This window comes from Nelumbo lutea, chromosome 5 (assembly GCF_056320005.1).
Source record: "Nelumbo lutea isolate HS-2025 chromosome 5, American lotus-T2T, whole genome shotgun sequence".
Lineage (NCBI taxonomy): Eukaryota > Viridiplantae > Streptophyta > Magnoliopsida > Proteales > Nelumbonaceae > Nelumbo > Nelumbo lutea.
Window position 1 is genome coordinate 1,104,167 of NC_142688.1, and position 21,359 is coordinate 1,125,525.

General features: G+C 39.8%; 1 protein-coding gene across 1 annotated transcript; it reads right to left on the bottom strand.

The window, feature by feature from the left end:
- Nucleotides 1–1,963: 1,963 nt before the first annotated feature.
- On the bottom strand, nt 1,964–20,405 carry LOC148849726 (Ribophorin I). Its single transcript, XM_088945278.1, has 10 exons — nt 19,869–20,405; nt 16,614–16,658; nt 15,725–16,356; nt 15,468–15,615; nt 15,130–15,306; nt 14,430–14,498; nt 14,191–14,280; nt 3,490–3,648; nt 3,155–3,379; nt 1,964–2,359 (listed from the first exon to the last, which is right to left on the bottom strand). The coding sequence occupies exons 1-10, from the start codon at nt 19,959–19,961 to the stop codon at nt 2,168–2,170; spliced, it is 1,830 nt and encodes a 609-aa protein (XP_088801404.1). The 5' UTR covers nt 19,962–20,405; the 3' UTR covers nt 1,964–2,167.
- Nucleotides 20,406–21,359: the final 954 nt, after the last annotated feature.

The window sequence follows — 21,359 nt, forward strand, 5'->3', positions numbered from 1 at the left end:
TCAGGTAACCCGACCAGGTCGGGTCAGTTGGGAAAACCCCAGTAAACTTACCCAACCCGACCCGTGAACAGCCCTACCTATGAAAATAAACTTTCCTTAGTCCCCACATAAATCTAAAAAAAGAACATGGGATTCTTGGTCAATGGGAACCAAAATCCCATTGTCCAACTTTCCCCCTCTCAAAATTCGAAAAAAGAACACCCCCTTAATGGCCTCGGGAAATTTGGAGGGCACATCATCCACGTAGCAACGATTACAAAAGTCTCTCCCATTTCTTAGGGAAATGGGAGTGGTTGCTCTAAGAAATGGTGAGTGGTTGACTTAGCCACCACTCCTGAGTATTCTCTAAGATTCCACTGGTTGAAGCCCATTACCTCCGAGTATGTCAGGGATGTTTTGGCCATTCCTAAATACCTATATAAGGGTAGCTTCTTACCCTCAAACGATACTCTCTCATAAGTCTTCTAGCTCTTACTCTGCTCCCATCTCTCTCAACTCAGTATTAATTTGATCGTCGAAGCTTCTTCGCCTGGGTCTGCAATCCGAACTCTTTGACATTTGTCTTCTTTGTAGATTCAAAGCACTCCTCGTCCGACTTACCTCTTCAGTAGGGACCGGTGTAAATCGAGCTACATCAGTTATATATAGTAAATAAAAATGCTTGGATAAATCTATGATGCCGGAAAGGTATGATACCCATCAAACCCAAAATGGTTACCACTTTTATCCAATCGAATTTTTTGAACAAAATGTACCTAAAATCCGACTGGATGAAAGTGGTAACTAGGGGAGAGCATTATTCGATTAATACCGAACCAAAATTTTCGGTTTTGGTTTTTGTTTTTCCGATTTTTTTCAGTTTTTAGGTAATTCAGTTCAGTTTTTAAGAATTTTGATTTTTTGTTTCTGTTTTAAGAGTAAGAAATTTGATTAACCAAAAAAACTGAATTAACTAAAATTCATTATATAATTTGTAATATATAACATACAATATATAACATATAATATATAATATGCTATATATTAATATATTATATATAATGTATATAATAAAATTCAATTTCATAATATATATTATAGGTTATAATATATAATATTTTATATATTAATTAAACTCGGTTTTTAACTGAAATAACCAAAAACTGAACTGAATTTTCAGTTCCGGTTCAATTTTTATTTTTTATTTCAGTTTTTAAAAATTCGATTTATTCAAATCGATTTTTAACCGAATAAACTGAATGCTCACCCCTATCCTATCAGCTAATATTCGTGATGGGGCCGGGGAAGCAGGGTGTTTGATTCGTCAAAGTCCTTACAGTTCCATTCTTTTTCGAACAGATAGCTTTTAATGGTTAACATTGGGTCGATGATTGAGAAAACGGTTGCTTTTGCTGGAGGTCGAGGCGAGAGCTCGGTTTATTTTTTGGTTGAAAAAAGATTCTGTTCTTGGCTGATAGCTCAGTGGTGTGAGTCCAGGGCTCCAGCGCCAGCGCCAGGCTAACGGAATCCTTGGATAATCCCAATTCCCAACCCAGCCTTAGAGACTTGGTAAGCTCTCCAAAATTGTACGTACGATAGGTTCGGTTCAGTGAGAAATTCTTTCCGCAGGACAGTGGAGTTTTAAAAATGGAAAAGGGTTAATCACACATCAAGTTCAGGCAAGCATACCCCTTTCTATCAGATCAACAGCGTCGTCCTTAAATAATAAATACACGTTGAATATGGAAGGGTGCAGTTCAGTTTAGTCCCGATTTGAGTTGTGTTTGGTACCATTGCTATTTTCACTCGAAACTTAAACTCGTCTGCCTAACATAATTTCAGACTGATGGCTTAAAAATTGCCATCTGAGAGAATGCCACCTGCAAGAAGTTGACCAGCATGAATTGATAATCATCAAATAGGCTGGATTTACAACTTCCCTACCAACAAGGGAGAATGAGTACATGCACTGGTAGTCTGGTAGTTGGAATTAGATAAGCATAAGCACGTTCATGATAACAAAACTACTAAAGTTGTAGCTCATCACAATATTCTTTTTGATCAGTCTCATCAGAACATTTACTAGATCAAAACAAAATTCCCATCCAATCCACTCATCCCCAACAAAGTATACAATCATCATGGGAAAATTTGTTCACTTTAGATGATGACTAGATTAATTTACCTATCAAATCTCACTAATGATGTCAAGAAGATCATCAACCTCCTGCCTCAGGGCTGTAAGTTTCTGTTGGTGTGAAGCAACCCGATTCTCAATTTCTCGCCCCCCTGATTTCTTCTCATAAGAGTCCACCACTGTTGAGTGTTTTAGCATCAGCCTCTCCTGCAACTCTTTCTCCTTGCCAACCAGCTCCTCTATCTATATAAATAGCCAAAGACACTTTTAATTGCAGTGTATAATCCACAAATTTTACAAGGATGGAAACTATCATAAATGAAAGATTTGAACTTGCAAAAGCAAGTGGTGTTCACCAAATTTGCTAGTGTGGCAGTTGTTTTTGTTTCAAAACACAAAATCATACATATTGGCGAGCACCCCCTAAGATTTATTATTCCTAAAAGGTGTTACTCTCCAAATTTTGGGAGAAAAAGGAATAACCATAGTGCTCTTAGCACGAGGACCAATCAATTCTGTATGACTTTCTTAAAAGGTGGTATTTTCCAAGTTGAAAGAAAAAAGAATAGTCATGTGGCTCTTAGTACGAGGACAAAGCAAGTCACAAAGTCATAATCTTATAAATTCTGTTAAAAGTACAGGGCTTTCCTATGTTGAGGGGCACTGCACTGGAGTAGCCAACCAGTCAATTACTCCTAGAATAAACCATAGCTAAACGAGGGCAATGCTAACTTTTAAATGCTGAGACATGCAATGGACAAGAAGTTCAACCATCCAAAAACAACTCATTTGATCAAAAGTCAATGCAATTTTGGAGCTAACATCAATCTAAATAGGGCAAGAACTTGCAAGTTATATCAACTAAGGCTCAGTTTGGGAGCAGTACAAATACAAATATGTACTGTACAAATACATACAAAATAATATAAAATAAAAGGTTTTGTGCTCTACATATTTGTATTTATACTCCTTCCAAACAGAGCCTAAGGCACAAATTAGAAGCAAATAAGAATGACATCAAATAGAAACATATCAAACCTTAGGCCATAGCTGAGCAGCCTGTGGAGAAGATTGCAAAAAACCAAGCAAGGGCTTCAACTCCTTGGACAATTCCTTCAACAAACCATCAGCTGCTTTGCGTGCTGCTTTACAAGCCTGAACATCTCCGGTCCTGGAGAGATCACGTAATGATGCTTCCAGTTTATCATGCACTGCTAAACAGCGGTTCATGTTGTTCTGAACTTGCTGAACCGCTGCTTGCACCTGAAATAAGAGTACGGCCAAGAACAGGAATGGAAGGGCCTTTTAGACAAAAAAAAACAAAAAAAAAAACTCTAATTAATACTTCAAGATTGGAATAAGATTCTACATACCTCATCCCACTGTAGTTTTGCCAAGTAGGAAGCAGAAGATTTGGAGATTGACATATCAGCATGCATGTATACAATGCATGCAACAAAAAGGAAGAAAAATCCAAAAACCAACATCATCGGCTCCCTAAGCAAAGAAAGGTTGTTGAACTTGTAATAGACCTGGAAAAAAATAATTCAGCAAAATTTTCCTTCAGAATAAATCCCCAAAGATAAGGATAAAGCATAAAACATATTTTCTAGAAAGATATAGTGCACAATGTAATCCAGTTTTAGAAATTGACAAAGTGGAAGCCCCTTTTCCATTTTAAAAATCATGCAATAAGCATGTTTTTTTCGAAAAAGTAACTATTACGTTCAAGGCAAAAAAAAAAAAAAGATGTACATGAGAGGATGTACAATTCCTCTCCAACAATCAGGTAATCCATTTGCACCATACAAAAAGTTACTTTGCAATCCTGACTTAGCTAAGGAATCAGCCTCTTCTGGTTAAGTTCTTTTGACATCCATCTGAAATAGAAACCAAGATGAGCAGCCAGATGTGAAATTTTTAGAAGGAAGTGAGCCAGCCTCCAAGGCCCAGTCCAATATTTTCACACTTTTCATTAATAAAATGCTTTTATATGTTGCTGGCCTAAAATGAAAATATTGATGAACTCACATACTTCAAGGTCCTGAAGATCCATACAGAAGCTCCTAAAAGTATAAAGCTCATAATAACTGTCTGAAAGACTAGAGATGCATCGGCTAAATACAATACATATTTTCCTCTGTAGTTTGTTGTTGAAAAAAAAACTGGAAAGGGAAACAAAAAACTACACCAAATACAAAGACTGCCTGTTCATAATGAATTAAACTAATAGTTCCTCAAATGATTTCAACTTTCAACTTTGGTGGGCCATGAAGCACCAAAGCATATAACCTGGGTAATTGATGTTGTTGAAGGAATTAGCAATAAACATGTCATACCCACAAAATATCAGATAACCATACTGAAGACATTGCCACATCTCAGAGAATAAAAATCCAAGTATCCAACAAGTGGGCTAGGAGTGTGGAGAGTGAATGGTCTAAGTTGGGCTATGAGTCCATCTTGGGGCTCATTTGGTAGCCTAATTATTTTGTGGAAGGATGAAGTAGTGGAGGGAGTGGAAGAATTAGTGGGTAGGTTCTCAATCTCGGTTAAATTTAAGCATGTGTCAGATGGTTTTGAATTACGGCCCCAAAAGTTATAAACAGAGGAATGAGTTGTGGGAGGAACTGGAAGATGTCAGAGGACTGTGGGAGGGGCCTTGGTGTCTAGGAGGGGACTTTAATGTGATTAGATTCATTGAAGAGAGTAACAAGGAAAGACAAAGGAGTACTACCAGCATGACGAAGTTCAATGAGTTCATTAATGCTTTTGAGCTAAAAGAACTGAATCTCCAACACAATAGCTTCACTTGGTCCAATCTCCAAGCTGAACCTATTTGCTCAAAACTAGACAGGTTCTTGTTCACCACAGGCTGGGAGGAGCATTGGGGAGATTTGGTGTCAAGGACCTTACCCAGAGTTACTTCCGACCATTGGCCAATAATGATTTGTAAGTCTGATTTTGGTGGTAGTGGACCCTCCCCCTTTAGTTTTGAAAACATGTGGTTACCTCACCCGGACTTTGAAAACAAGGTGAAAAGTTGGTGGAATGAAAGTAACCCGAAAGTTGATTGGGCAGGGATGAAATTCCATTGGAAGCTAAAAGAACTGAAAGTCAAAATTAAGGAATGGAATATTCTCCACTTTGGTAGGTTAGAGGAGAAGCAGCAGCAGTTGATAAGCCAGATAGAGGTGTTAGATGCTAAGGAAGAAAGGGGTTGTTTTGGGGAAAGCGATAAAGAACAGAGGTGGGAGTTAAGGAAGAGCCTGGAGGACACAATTTTCCAAGAAGAGATCAGTTGGAGGCAGAAATCTAGACATAAATGGGTGAAGGAAGGAGATAGGAACACAAAAAATTTCCATGCAATTGCCAATAGCAGGAGAGAAAAACGCCATATCTAAGTTGGTAGTTGATGGGACAGTTTTGACTCAACAACATGAGATTGCCGAGGCTTTTGTGAAGCACTTTAAATCCATCTTCAGTAAGCCTCTGTTTAAGAGATTAAGGATTGATGGATTGGATTGGCCTAAGCTCCCTGATGAGTTGATTGTGTGGTTGGAAAGAGTTTGGCCTGGAAGAAATCAGGGATGCCATTTTTTCCATGGATAGATCTAAAGCCCCGGGCCCTGATGGTTTCACGTTGGCTTTTTATCAGGATTGTTGGGAGATAATTAAGGATGATATTCAAGCTGTGTTCTCTGACTTCTTCGAAAGAGGTGTGATAAACTTGGGCCTGAACTCTACTTTTATAGCTTTAATTCTGAAGATTGAAGGAGCCTGTCACCCTAAAGAATTCAGACCCATCAGTTTGATTAATACCCTCTACAAGATTATTGCTAAGGTGCTTTCTAGAAGAATTAGAGAGGTGCTCCCCTCAATTATTTCCCACAATCAAGGTGCTTTTGTGATGAATCGCCAAATTGTGGACCAAATCTTGATTGCCAATGAGAGCGTGGAAGACTATAGAAGTAGAGGTGAGAAGGGGTTGGTGTGTAAGCTAGATTTGGAGAAGGCATATGACATGGTGGATTGGTCTTTGCTATTGGAGGTTTTAGAGTCTTTCAGATTTGGGAAGAGATGGTGCAAGTGGATAAAAGGGTGCATGAGGACTTGTCATTATTCTCTGTTAATGAATGGCAGGATGGTGGATCACTTTCCAGTTGTTCGGGGTATTAGGCAAGGGGACCCTCTATCCCCCTTCCTCTTTACCCTAATTGCTGAAGTGTTAGGGAGGCTGATTGAGAGGGCAGATTCAAGGAACTTGATTAGTGGATGGAGAGTGGGGAGGGTAGGGTTCCAGTCACTCACCTACAATTTGCAGACGACACAATTCTGTTTTGTGATGGAGAGGAGATTAGTTGGGTGAGAAACTTGAAGAAGGAAATTAAGGTGTTTGAACTAATGACCAACCTCAAAGTAAACCTTGGTAAGAGTTGTGTGATTGGCATTAATATGAGCGAGGGAGAGGTGGAGGAAAGGGCTCGAGTGCTAGGTTGTGAGATAGCCCATTGGCCACTGAAATATCTAGAGCTTCCTTTAGGAGATAATCCTAGAAAAAGGAGTTTTTGGAATCCGGTAATTGACAGATTCACTAAAAGGCTAGCTTCTTGGAAGAAGAATTACTTGTCTCTACGGGGTAGGATTACGCTGATTAAGTCAACATTGGCAAACCTTCCAGTCTATTTCATGTTTGTGTTCAAAATGCCTAAAGGAGTCTGTAAGGTGTTGGAAAAACTGGTGAGGGACTTATTATGGAAACCCGAGGAAGAAAAAAGGGACCATAGAGTTAGGTGGTGTTAAGTTGTGCCGAATAGGGGTAGTTTAGTCTTCTTCTGTTTATTAAGTAACTTGCTTATGTGGCAGTGTTATTAGAGTTACTCTGCCCCACACTTAAGTAAGGCCATTTCTGTCTTTGTAACTATGATTAGAATCTAATATAGATTAAGGGGGTCGACTGAATGGGTTAACCATCAGATTTTCGACAAACCCTTCTTCTTCTTCTTCTTCTTCTTCTTCCTGTTCGAACTATTGTAGCAACAGTTGAAACATGGTATCAGAGCAATGCTCCTGACCTAAGTCAGTTGGTAAAGCACCTCAGCATTGTTCGTGACTCTTCACCTTCGTTTCTGATCAGTCGATGGAGAGAACTGGTTCGCCCTAGGTCAGAAACAGTACAGCTTGTCTCTTTGCTGTGCATAACCTTCTTCAACAAGGAAAGTGACTTCAGTAGTGAATGGTTGATTGATATTCTCAAAGGAAGGTCGGTTCTCTCTTCTTCTAGTGTTACTTGTATTTCTAGGTAGAAACTCTACAAGAAGTTGTTGTACTGAGTAGAACCTAGAGAACTAGGTTCATTGTTGCCCTAGGAAGGGCTGTGTGTGCAGTAGCCGAATGGTGTAGGACTGCTGTAAGTTGTTGAATGGTATTAGGGCTGTTGTAAGTGGCCGAGTGGTGTAAGGTAGAATGCAGTGACCTTGCCGAACTCCTTGTGGTTGTGTAATGCCCTCTTAAGTGTGTTAAATAAGTCTGAACTGGGTGCAACAGATTTGACTGTGTTGTGGTGCTTGAGTGGTTGTAAGAAGGCCTCTACTTGTGATTAGTGAATGGTAAACTGATGCTTATGTGGGACGTAAGTGTGTGAAGTCAGCAGTAGTGTGAATAAGAACAAGTGTGTGAAGTCAGCAGTGATGTTTAGAGGCTGCAATAGGGGCTGAAATATCAAATTGTGAACAACATCAATCAGCTTGTAGCTGAGAAGTAAAGTTAGAGACAACTGTGAAAAGGTACAATGGCAGCAATAGGAGATGGCTACAATGATCAGAAACCTAGTGTAGTAATTTCCTCCGACTACCTAGGAGTACAAATGACCTCAATTAAGCTAAATGGGGAGAACTATGTTCCATGGGCTAAATCATTGGAAGTTTTTCTCAAGGCAAAGAAGAAAGCAAAGCATGTTAGAGATGAGAAGCCACCAGTTGACTCTCCAGGGTTTGATGATTGGGAACAAGAAGATGCTCAAATCATGACTTGGCTGTGGAATAGTATGGAACCCAAAATCAGTGCCAACTTCATGTTCCTTGATACGGCTAAGGATATATGGGAGCATGCTAAGAAGCTATATTCTGGACAAGATAACACAACAAGAGTATATCAGCTGTATCAGGAGTACTTTGATTTACAACAAGGAACCAAAACACTAGAAGAGTATTATGCCTGCATGAAGAATATAAGGAATGAACTCAATGTCTATCATCCCCTTACTCCAGATATTCAAGTTCAGCAACAGCAAAGGGAGCAGCTAGATGTTACAAGATTTTTAGTGGGGCTGAAGTCGGAATATGAACCAATTAGAGCTCAAATATTGGGGGGCTCTACTCTTCCTACACTTGAGGAAGTATTCTCAAGACTTCGTAGAATCTCTTTGGGCCAGACAGAGAACCCCACACAGTATGATAGATCAGCACTTGTAACAGCTAGAGGTGGTGGACGTAGTACAAGAGGGGGAGGTCATTCCAGAGGGGGCCGTGGCAATTCCATGATTGGTAGGGGTGGCCATGACTCAAGGGGAGGCCGTGGCAGAGGAAATAATAACTCTACAAGGAAGTGTACTCATTGTGGTAGGGATGGACACACAGTGAATTTCTGTTATGATCTACATGGCCCTCCCTCTAAATGGGCTAATCATGTTGTAGCAGGCAAGGTTGCTATTAGTGACAGTAAACTGACAGACCTAACTCCTTCCACATCTACATCTACTTCTGGGAGGGAGATGGTGAGTGTTCCGCGTGATGAGTATGAACGGTTCCTTCAAACTACTTCACAGCAGCATTGCCGACTGAGACATCCATCTCTCAAGGTCCTCAAGATGTTGATTCCATCATTGAGTCAATTGTCAGTTTTACAATGTGAGTCACGTCAGTTTGGTAAACACCGTCGTGTGTCTTTCAGTCCAAGAGTTGAGAGTTGTATGTTGAGTCATTTTTCTTTGGTTCACTCAGATGTTTGGGGTCCGATCAAAATAGAGTCTTATAATGGGTACAAGTATTTTGTCTCCTTTATCGATGATTGTTCAAGAATGACATGGATTTACTTAATGAAAGAAAGAAGTGAATTATTTTCCATTTTTCAAAAATTTCATGCTGAAATACGCACACAATTTGGTGTTCCAAACAAAGTTCTTCGTTCAGATAATGGTCATGAATACTTTCTTACTGCATTTCAACAGTATTTAGAACAGCATGGCATTATTCATCAGACCTCGTGTGCTTTCACCCCTCAACAAAATGGGGTGGCTGAACAGAAGAATCGTCATCTTCTTGAAATTGCTCGGTCTATGCTTCACCACATGCATGTTCCTAAACGGTTTTGGAGTGATGTTGTACTCACTGCATGTTTTCTCATTAATCGGATGCCCTCTTTTATTCTTCATGGTCGGTCCCCCTTCTCCATCTTGTTTCCCACTTTATCTCTGTTTCCATTAACTCATCGTGTCTTTGGTTGTGTGTGCTTTGTTCATAATCTGAGTCCTAGAATAGACAAGCTAGATGCACGCTCAATTAAATGTGTCTTCCTTGTCTACTCTCAGACTCAAAAAGGTACAAGTATTATAATCCTATTGCCCGAAAGTGCCATGTCTGCCCTGATGTCACATTTTTTGAGTTTGTCCCCTTCTTCTCCAGTCATGAAGCACCCTTGTCCTCACCCTTACCTCCTCTTCCTCTTCCTGTCAATGATTCAGTTCCAGAGGTTGTTGTTGGAGTAGACTCATCTCCTCATCCAGTGCAGGTCACCACTGAACGACCACCGATCCGACAAGTGTATACACGTCGAACGACACCGGCCCCTCCTCCTGCTTCTACCTCATCTGCGGATCCTCTCATGGCTCCTATTGCTTAACCTTCAAATCTTGACCTACCCATTGCCTTACGGAAAGGTAAACGTAGTTCCACACTCCATCCCATTTCCAATTTTGTTTCATTATCTCGTCTTTCTGCCTCACATCGCCAGTTTGTTTCACTTTTGTCTTATATTTCCATACCTAACAATGTTCAAGAAGCCCTTAGTTCACCTGGATGGCGGCGAGCAATGGAGGAGGAACTTTCTGCTCTTCAACATACTCAAATGTGGGAACTTACTACTCTTCCACCTGGGAAGCATGCTATGGCCTGTAAATGGGTGTATACTGTGAAATACTTGCCTGATGGTAGTGTGGAGCGTCTGAAGGCAAGACTTGTTGCTAAAGGTTACTCACAGGTGTATGGTGTGGACTATATGGAGACATTCTCACCGGTGGCTAAAATTGGTTCCGTTCGTGTCCTAATTTCCTTGGCAGTTATGTATGATTGGCCTCTCCTTCAACTTGACATAAAGAATGCTTTCCTCCATGGTGATCTAGTGGAGGAGGTATATATGGAGCAACCACCTGGGTTTGTTGCTCAGGGGGAGGGTGGTAAGGTGTGCAGGCTGAAGAAAGCAATTTATGGGTTGAAGCAATCTCCACGTGCTTGGTTTGGGAAGTTCAGCGAAGTGGTGAAGAGTTTTGGAATGAAGCAATGCCAGGTTGATCACTCAGTGTTCAGCTATAACTCAGAAGGTGGGAAGATTTTATTAGTGGTCTATGTGGATGATATTGTCATCACTGATAGTGATAAATTGGGGATTGACAAACTAAAGGTATTTCTGCAAAATCATTTTCAAACAAAGGACCTTGGAACATTAAAATATTTCTTGGGAATAGAGGTTGCCAGGTCAAAACAAGGTGTGAATCTGTGCCAAAGGAAATATGTCATTGATCTATTGGAAGAAACAGGACTGTTAGGTGCAAAACCGGCTGCGACCCATATGGAACCAAATGTTAAGTTGAGCAGTGATACAGGAGAAGTATTTGAAGATCTTGGAAGGTATAGACAACTAGTGGGAAAGCTGAATTATCTGACTATCACGAGACCCGACATCTCCTTTGCAGTCAGTGTGGTGAGCCAATTCATGCAGAACCCTCGTATACCTCACTGGGATGCAGTCCTTAGAATTGTGAGGTATCTGAAAGGAGCTCCAGGCTGTGGGCTATTGTATAAACCAGGAGGAAAACTTGAAGTAGTTGGGTATACAGATGCAGACTGGGCAGGCTCAGTGAGTGACAGAAGATCTAATACAGGCTATTGCACATTTCTGGGAGAAAATCTTGTGACATGGAAGAGTAAAAAGCAGACGGTTGTAGCCAGAAGCAGTGCTGAAGCCGAATATAGGGTCATGGCTCACACTACCTGTGAATTAGTGTGGCTGAGGAATCTCCTACAAGAAATTGGGTTTCACATGGATAAACCTATGAAATTGTACTGTGACAACCAAGCTGCACTACATATCTCATCCAATCCTATCTTTCATGAGAGAGCAAAGCACATAGAGGTTGATTGCCACTTTGTGAGAGAGAAGGTTCTTGCCAGAGAGATAAATACAGAACATGTGGGCTCCAATGACCAGTGGGCAGATTTGTTTACAAAAGCTCTAAGCTCAGGGAAAGTGAACTATCTATGTAACAAGCTGGGATTATATGACATATATTCTCTAGCTTGAGGGAGAGTGTTAAGATGTGTCGAATAGGGGTAGTTTAGTCTTCTTTTGTTTATTAAGTAACTTGCTTATGTGGCAGTGTTATTAGAGTTACTCTGCCCCACACTTAAGTAAGGTCATTTCTGTCTTTGTAACTATGATTAGAAACTAATATAGATTAAGGGGGTCGACTGAATGGGTTAGCCATCAGATTTTCGACAGACCCTTCTTCTTCTTCTCTTCTTCTTCTTCTTCTTCTTCTCCTCTTCCTGTTCGGACTACTGTAGCAACAGTCGAAACAGGTGGAATCTAGTTACAAGACCCAAAAGTGAAGGGGGTCTGGGGCTGGGAAACATCCAAAAGAAGAATGTAGCTCTTTTAGGGAAATGGTTATGGAGGTGGTCTAAAGAAAGGGAGAACCTGCGGGCCAAAATAATCATAAGTATTCATGGGCAAGAGGCAATTGGCTAGGATCCAGACTCTCATCTAGGGCTTCAAGAGCTTCTCCGTGGAAGTCAATCCATGCCATCCTTCAATCTTTTCTTCCCTTCATCAGGTATGATCTTGGTTCTAGCTTGCCAGTTAATTTTTGGGAACACATTTGGGTGGGGATTCCCCCTTGAAAGAGCAGCTTCCCTCTTTGTTTGCTCTGTCTAGGTTTAAAAGTGAACCTGTAGCCACCTTTGCTACCATGTCTAACTCTACTATAGGTTGGAACCTGGGTTTTAGAAGGGCACTTAGAGATCCTGAATGAGGTAGTCCTTGAGCCTTCAATTGGGGACTCCAAGGTATGGTCTCTTGTCCCTTCGGGTATCTTTTCTTGCTCCTCCTTTTTCAAAGCACTGACATAGCCTAGTCCAATTCCTCCTAGGGTAGGCGCTTTTTGCTGGGAAGCATGCCTAGAAAAGTGTAACACTTGTGACTTACTTCAAAAGAAAAGGCCTAATTGGTGTTTATCCCCGCACTAGTGCATCTTATGTAAGAAGAATGGTGAAAGCTGTTATCACATGTTTGTTTCTTGCCCTTTTGTTTCAGATATCTGGTGTTGGTTTTTTTCTCTATTTGGTTGCAGGTGGACCTCACCTTCTAATGTGCAAAGCTTGTTTAGCTCCACAACAGAGGGGATTAAAAAGGAGAGGGAAAATATTGTGGAGTTGTGCTAGAGCTGCTGTTTGTTGGACGGTTTGGGAAGAAAGAAATCAAAGAGTTTTTCATGATAAAGAAAAAAGTAAGGAAGCCATCATAGAACTTATTTATGTTAGGGTGGCTCTTTGGGTCAAGCCTTTGAAGCTCTTTGAAGATTATTCAGTAGGAGGCATCATTAGAAAGTGGGATGAAGTGGCTCGGTCAGCTCCCATGTCCACAGCTCTTAGACCTGTTTGGACTCTACCAGATCCGGGTTTCATCAAATTGAACTTCGATGGTAGCAACGAAGGAAATCCAGGCCATTCTGGTATAGGCGGTATCTTCAGGGATGAGGAAGGTAGAATCATTGCTATGTTCTCAGGACCTATAGGCTGGGGAGGACTCATTGAGAGCTGAAATCTTGGCAAGTCTAGAAGGATTTAAAAGAGCTAAACAACTGAATATTAGTAAGCTGTTGGTGGAAGGAGATTCTCAGTTGACTATTAAATGGTTGCAGAAGGAAGTGTCCAGCTTGTGGAAGTTCTCTAATGAAAGAAAGAAAAGTACTCAGTTAACTCAGAATATGTCTGTACGGGTTCAATGGGCCAAGAGGTGCACTAGCTCCATGGCTGATACCTTGGCCAAACAGGGGATGGGAAGAACAAATCTTTTTTGGGCTATATTGTAACGTGTTTTTTCAGTTTGTTAGGGAGGGTTAAGTATTTTTACCCCTCCCTCCTGGTTGTAGTTTCTATATCTCTTTTTATAAAATTTCTGTTATTGATCAAAAAAAAAACAGAGGGGACTCTGTATGGGTTCAGGATCAGGAGTGTATTTTCATCAGCAGGATCAGACGACATTTTTTTATAGTTGAATGATATTTTCATTAATCAAGAGGAAGGAGTACAACCAGCCTAAGAAGAGGCACGAGATGCTACCTCCCCTTTAAGGATGATTACAATTTTCAAAGCTAACCAGATTACAGTTTACAAAGTAGCCCAATACAAAGAAACCCAAGAAACCCCTTGTTTAGCAAGAAAATCAGCCAAGGCATTTGCCGATCTGCCAACTGAAATATGACTGTCATATTCCTTGTAAGCTAGTTAACTTTTTTAAAAAGATCCCTATAGCCCTAAAAAACAGTATCTGAATCCAACAACCACCCCACTACCACCTTCGAATCTCCCTCGATTATGAAACTCTCCAATCCAAGTTGGTTAGCAATCAGACAACCATATTGAATAAAATGCCTACAAACATTGATACCAGGATACATGAAGGATACAGCTGGACAAGGGAGCCAAACAGTAAATATAGAAATGCCAATGAACCATCCAAAACTTTTCCAAGAATAACAGGAGACAATTAGCTTATGGAGAATGGTGTGAAAAGATTACCTGAAAATGAAGATTATACTCTGGTACAACATTAGTCTTCTCTAGCACAACCACCGGTCTCCCAACAATATCCAAGTGAGAATACTTGATCTGCAGTAGGCCTTACAAACAATTAAAAGAATGCAACAACATCCAGATAGCAAGCCAAGGGAAGATGAGCAGTACATATCATTCAAAAGGCAATAATAAAAATAATGGAAAATGAGAAAACTTAATTAAGATAATTCATTAGTATATACCTCTTGCAATTGCTTTACTGGAAATGGAACAGAAACAGAAATATCTTTTGATCCTTCAGGCAGCACAACCTGCAGTAACAAAAGAGCAAAACAAGGTTATTTGATCTGTAAACTGCAAGAATCACATTGTTTAGCATCTTAAAACGATAATAGGAAAGTAAAGTAAACAAATTAAATAAAACAATATAAGCTAAAACAATTTTAAAAAAATTTATAAGCTAAAAATATAGGGAATTGATAGCCACCTGTTTAGGTAGAAAATAACAATCTAGAACATAACCATCCCTTCTAGGGAAGAAAAGATCAATTAGTACATTAAAGAATGTGATGATAACCAGCATATATAATCACTTCTGTTAACTAGCAGTTACCATGTCTCCACAACCCTTACAGCCTAACTTAGTCTGAGCAAACATTATGATAAATTTATCATCTCTCTCTTGAACATAATGAGAATATAGTGAACTGATAATCATGAAGGGAGAACAGATATGACAATAAAAGAATGCAGAATGTCTAGTGCTGTTACGATTCTTCAAAAAGAAGGGGCAAATACCAAATTGAAAAATATGGCCAATCATATTTATCAAACAAAGAATAAATACTATATCCCTTGGCACACTTAAAGTCAAATTCTCTATAATGGTTATATTAGGTAGCAACAATAAAGCAACATGTTTTATATTAGGAAGTTACTTGCCTTCACAATGAGATCATCAATTACAACACCATCCATAGGGCAACCAAAAGAAAAGTTGAGGAAGCGCTTCCCTTCTGACTCAAACAAAAAGTCTCGGAGTGGTAACCCATAACCAACTGTAAATGATGTTTTCCAACCACCAAACATTGGATATCGAGGTTCAATTAGTATTTCTGTCTGCAACCAGAGACAAGGATTTAGTGAAAATCAAAATTTCCAAGGGAATTTCTCCAGATCTTCAACCTATAAAGGATTATTTCTCATTTGGTCCTATAAAAAAAGAGTAACAATAATACAACATTCAGTGATCAGTATTTTTGTGCATCAAAAGAATTTACCTTTTTAGAATCACCCCGAAGATGAGATGTAGATATATTGCCAATTTGATCTCTGTAATACACAGAATGAGCCCGTGGAGGCAATCTAGCAATAAGATGCCTAAATGATGATGCACCTCTTACATAAGGTCTGGCTTGATAATCAATCCTGCAACATAAAACATAAAACGGAGTGCAAAGATTTAAATCACACTATGCTTCCAATTCCCATATTGAACAGTAGGGATAAATTAAACCCCCAGAAAATACAAACAGACCTGGAAAATCCCCCCTTGATCTGAGCACCTCCATGGACAATGTCATAGTCCTCTGTGACCTGTACATTTCCCCAATGAGAAATTTCTATCTCTCTCACCAATCGCTGAGCAACTGCAAAAGGTTGATTGTTCTCGAAATGAACAACTATAGGTGAATATGAGAAGGGAGGAAGATTCTCATAGGGTCCGTATCTGATCTCTGAATCTACAACCTTAGTACTATGAATTTTTGTATAGAATTCATATCTTGCACCGGGCAGTACAACACTGAGAGACTGGATCTTGGTTTCATAAGGAGATAGATAATAAGCACTATCTTGGAACATGACAAGCTGTGCATCAGCCTGAGTAATCTCCTCAGGGAATGGTTGCAACGAATGGGTTAACACAGCCAAGATGTCCAAAGTGAAGCTTTCCTTCTTACCCAATCCCTTGGGTAAAGTCACTGAGTACAGAGTCAAAGCTGGAGGCATTCCTTTAGGATGGACAACTTTAACAGAGAGGCTAACAGAAGTTTTGGATCTCCCTTTTCCTACATTAGATGCTGCTTTTAAATATGCCATGTTTTTGGCCTGGTGATCAGGAAATGCCAATAGAACCTCTGATACCACATCATTGCCTGTGTTCTCAACCTAGAAAACAAAGAGAACTTCAGAAGACACAAAGCACTTATTCATGGAAAAGAAAATTCATGAATGGTATTAGATTTGTTAGTTAATATAGTTGCAAGAGTGACATGCAAAACATCATTTACAGCACTCATAGACAGGATCAATGAATTCAATAGAGTTCACAAAGAAACTCATTTACATATCAAGCAGAAACGTTCTACCTCAATAATATGAGAATAGAAAATATCCTGAAGCAATAAAACAAAATAACTTGGTACCTTTAATGTTGAAGCAATCCGCACAACTTGAGAAGTCAAATCAATCTACAAAAGGAGATCAGACCAAACAGCCACAGATCAATTATGAGTAAAGAAAATTGAAATTGACATTTATTCCCTATTTAGATAAGCAAGAGTGATTGTATTAAAATAAGCAAAAATGGAAAAGCCTATAAAAAATTGCATGACCACTTTCCCCTTTAATTGAAGATTAACCATTGTGATACATTGAAAGATAGATCACGTAAAGTACAGAACAAATACCTCTTTAAGCTATTAACTTGTAGATTAATCAGCAAAAGATGCCAAAGCCAATTATGAGAGGAAAATTTCCAACAAGAAAGACATATATGGCACCAATTAAAAAAAAGACGTACAGGAGTTTTTCCCAGACATGCAGGTCATTCAAATTTGTAAATCTTTTAATTTAAATATACTGACAAATAAAGGCATATTTAACATGTGGCAAGGTTTTCATTGGCTGGAAAAACCTTGGTTGTTCATGGGGTTAACTCAAACATACAAAAATCTCATTCCCTTTGAGCACTATAGTTTGGGTAACAGGAACTGGATAAAATCATGCTCTATCCTTTTGTGGGACAACTGTCTTTTGAATATCGTATATCCTTTTTTTTTTTTGAAAGGTAAAATGATCTTGTATTAATGGAGGGATAGGGCCTCTCAGGCCCTCATGCAAAAAGACACTTACAATACTGATTTGTCACAGTGCATACCATAGTGATTATGTACAATATTATGATACAGAATTTTTCCCAAATGTTGTTTGCCGTTAACATTGACTGCTGAAAAAAAGTTTGCTGAAACCTACAAACTCCTTACATATATGCTAGCCCAAAAAATGAGGGCCCACTCGATCTTGCCTATCAAAACTTCTGATGACACTCTCTTAACCTCAAAAATTCTTTGATTACGGTCTAACCAGAGTAACCAACAGATAGTAGCTGGTATCAGTTTCCAAAGTATTTTGGTCCTTCAGTCCTTTGGCACAAATCATTGATTCCAAAACAGCTTTGAAAAATCGGTTTAAATGATGTAAGACTTCTTGAAGTAAATCAGCACACGATACTTTCCTCCAGTCCACATAGGCAGCACTAATTGTCTAGCACCAAACCTTTGGACAGCAAGTGTTCAATGGTTAATATTCTGCCTACATTGCTGTCCATAAGAAAAAGATACTTTGGATGGGACGTCCATACCCCATATCTACTTTCAAGGATTTTTCTTATTTTACACCAGTAGAACACTTGACTATCTTATGTCTTAGATTGCTCCACCCATGTCAAGAATAGAAGCCATGTTCTGCTCCATATTATCCAGAGGTGAGGGCGAGCATAGCTATCCTGGAATTGCAACTCCAACAGAACCCTCAAAAAACCGGAACTGGAGAACATCTACTCCCTCCAGGACACATTCTTCTTACCCTCCCTGACCAGATGCATTTTTACATACCATCAATGCAGACCTCGATGCTAGAGTTCCATTATTCATCTGCAATAGAGTTGCATTGAGAGAACACTCTATGTCTCTCATGATTCAAAGTATCAATACTCTCGATACACAATATCAAGAGTTTTTCTTTGAACAAAACTCCTTTTTTTATCTTTCTGGTGTCAGATTTTGACAGGGGGGTATCACATCATTGCCTTTTAACATATAAAAAAAGCTAAAATCATCCAACTCCCCTTAAATAGCATTTGGGGACCCAAAGATCCTATGCAATACACCCGTTATAGGGCGTATTGTATTGATACTTTGAACCTTCATCTCTCATTTACCCCACCTAGAGGTCTGTTGTTCACCTAGGAAGAAATATGTTTTCAAATTAACACTTATAACCTGTTGCAAAGGACAAGGATAAAGAACTTAAAACTTCACACCACATGCTTATGGGGAGTCAACCACATATCTCCTCAATCCTCATTCACTATGTTGTTACCAAATGATCATGGCAGTTCCTTGTAGTTTGTACTACATCTGAGAAGGAAGGAACAAGAGCATATTTCATAGCAAAAAGGCTTCCTTTCATTCGTTGAGAGAACAGTTCATGTGCTCTGATGCTTTGCACCCTTAGTGCCCGGATCCTTGCCATAAGGAATTCAAAGGAGTTTCCCCTGATGATCTTAAGAAAATTCTACTGAGAGTCCTTAATTCTTCTAACATGAACCACCCGCCAGAAAAAGTAGAACAACTCATCCTCCAGCAACATCCGATAATAATATCAAAATGCAGATCAAAGGTAGAAAATTCAGTACCCTGGACCAGCTACGATTGATAAGATTTTCTCCAAATTAGATGAGCAATGTATATTAGGCTTTTGTGGATCCAATGGGGATACAAGTTGAATAAAAGCTAATAGCAAGTGCTCTCCTTCTAGTTATATCCATAACTAAATAGTCATATATCCTATACTCAGTAACTCATTGAGAGAGAAACCAAAAGAGTTAGAAGTAGTCCCTGGAGACTAGCTCGTTTCTTCAAATAGAATAAGAAAAGTTATGCTTCTCTTTTTATGGTGACTGCGCATTGATGAATTGTTTTTAGATAATGAGTGGATTGTCCTTTTGTTCATTTCTTGCAGTATCTTTACATCTAAACAATAACATCCGTCCGTCATTTGAACTTCTTCTCTTGACAAAAGGCCTAACAGATGCGTTATCATTATCACCATTGTAATTGTTATTGCACAATATATGACCTTTTCTTCGGTCAAACACATTTACAAAGATGTATTAGACACCTAAAGATGGATCAACCATCGACAATAGTTCTCCGTCTATTACTGAGTACGCTTATAAAACAAATTGCGTTCTTGTAAAAGATCAATCATATTCGAAATCGAGCAGTCATATCCTACAGCGTTAAATAAAGCCTATTCACCCAATATGCATATGATATATGTACATATATGCATCTTCATGGCTAAGCATAAAGTGTGAACAAATGTTCGATTCAACTGATACATATGCACTGACTGCTAATTTGCTAAACTGATGCAGGCTAATCTAACTCGATCTCATTGTAGATCAAAATTCAAACAAAGTCAAACATTTAAATGTAGCATATTAGAACAAAGCGGATCCATTAAGGGCCGAAACACCACAAAGTCGACGACCTAGAGATTGGCATGAAGGAAATAATTTAAGCGAAAACCAGTAACTCCATTGCTCGAGAAAGAAGAAACAATTGACAAAATGATTGAGTAAAACTGCAAAGAAATCGATGTAAATTACTTACTCGTCGATCGACCTTCGAAAGGATTAGATCAGATAGAACCGGTGCGGAAAGTATCGAGATCAAAACGAGGAAAAATTCGAACCTAAAACCCATCACCTCTTCCGTCTCTGTGTCGTAGACAGATTACGGGTGGACTGTAAGCCCTAGACCTCGCGAGGTTGTGGAGAACGCAGGAGTCCAGCACTAGCAGTTCTGAACTTGTGATGTGTTAAAAGTGGAAATTTGACAGAAGGGAATGGGTTAAGACTTGGAGGTAAATCAACATCAATAAAAAATCGATTTATCAATATGTATCACGCAATCTGTAACCATATTGACCATTGGATCGGGCAAGATTTAGCTTAACCCTTTGGCTCTGATAAGCTTTAACTGAATGCTTTGACTGGTTAGCGGGCTGATAAATCTTAACTGGACGTTTTGGCTGTTTAGCGGGCTGTTAAATCTTATTTCACGTCAGTAATAAAATACATGGGCCCGCATTTTTCACAACAGAACTATCAATTTATCTCATTATTGCGTCCACAGCCCGGTTCAACTAATCCAAATTCCATTGGATCGGTATCCTTTATCCAAGTGGAGCCACGCCTTTCAGTCTTTAGCACTCGGTAGATCCGCATTACGGTATTCTATCTCCGGAAATTGAATTTACCTACTACCGTGGGTCCCAATCTTCAACTCCAATCCAACAAATTTGAATGTATCTCGTATAAATGACTAGATCTACACCGTTAAGTGAAGCTATGTGCCAAGTGATGAGGGTGGATTTGGCCCTCTAATGATATTGTGACACATACCATCTAGGAACTAGGTGATAAATCACTTTGGCAATAATTTACCTTAGCTAAGTTGATGGTGTTCCACCTCGCGGCCTGGCACAGGCGCCGACCTAGTGGCTTGGCCTTAGTGCAGCCTGGCACAGGCGTCAACATGGCAACCTACAAGACATGTAAGGCGACAAATTCGACATGTATATTCTAACATTCCCACGATCCTTGGAAGTTGGTCCACGTGCCGAATGATCCGAAGGGTGGTCAACGTGCATGGCGGTTGCCTCAAGGAATCTCGGACCACTTAGACGACTTCTCGGAAATCTCGAATATGGTGCGTGAAGCCCACGCCAAACAATGCCTATATAAGGCACCAACCCCAATGACATGAGGGGGGGGCAAGTAAGCATATTCTAGCTCTCATGCTTTGTGATTTTTAGCTCACAACCTACTATGAGAATACAGACTTAAGCATCGGAGCGACCTCGTCGGGTTAGCCACCCCGGGTCCTCTGACATTGGATCCTTGCACATCCCTAAAGAACAACGAAGCCCAACAATCAATCCATCTTGCCACCAGCCAGCTTGGCCCTCTGGTCATCTCATCACCTAATAGGCAGCTCGGCCCTCTAGTCAGCTCGTTACCTAATAGGCAGCTCGGCCCTCGGGTCAGCTCGTCACCTAATAGGCAGCTCGGCCCTCTGGTCAGCTCGTTATCTAATAGG

Excerpts from the sequence above, each read along its gene's own strand:
- LOC148849726 (XM_088945278.1), bottom strand. The coding sequence starts at position 19,961 with ATGGGTTTTAGGTTCGAATTTTTCCTCGTTTTGATCTCGATACTTTCC. Across the intron at positions 15,616-15,724 it reads ATCAAGGGGGGATTTTCCAG|GATTGATTATCAAGCCAGAC; the intron begins GTCTGTTTGTAT and ends TTTATGTTGCAG. Across the intron at positions 14,499-15,129 it reads TTGATGATCTCATTGTGAAG|GTTGTGCTGCCTGAAGGATC; the intron begins GCAAGTAACTTC and ends TTGTTACTGCAG.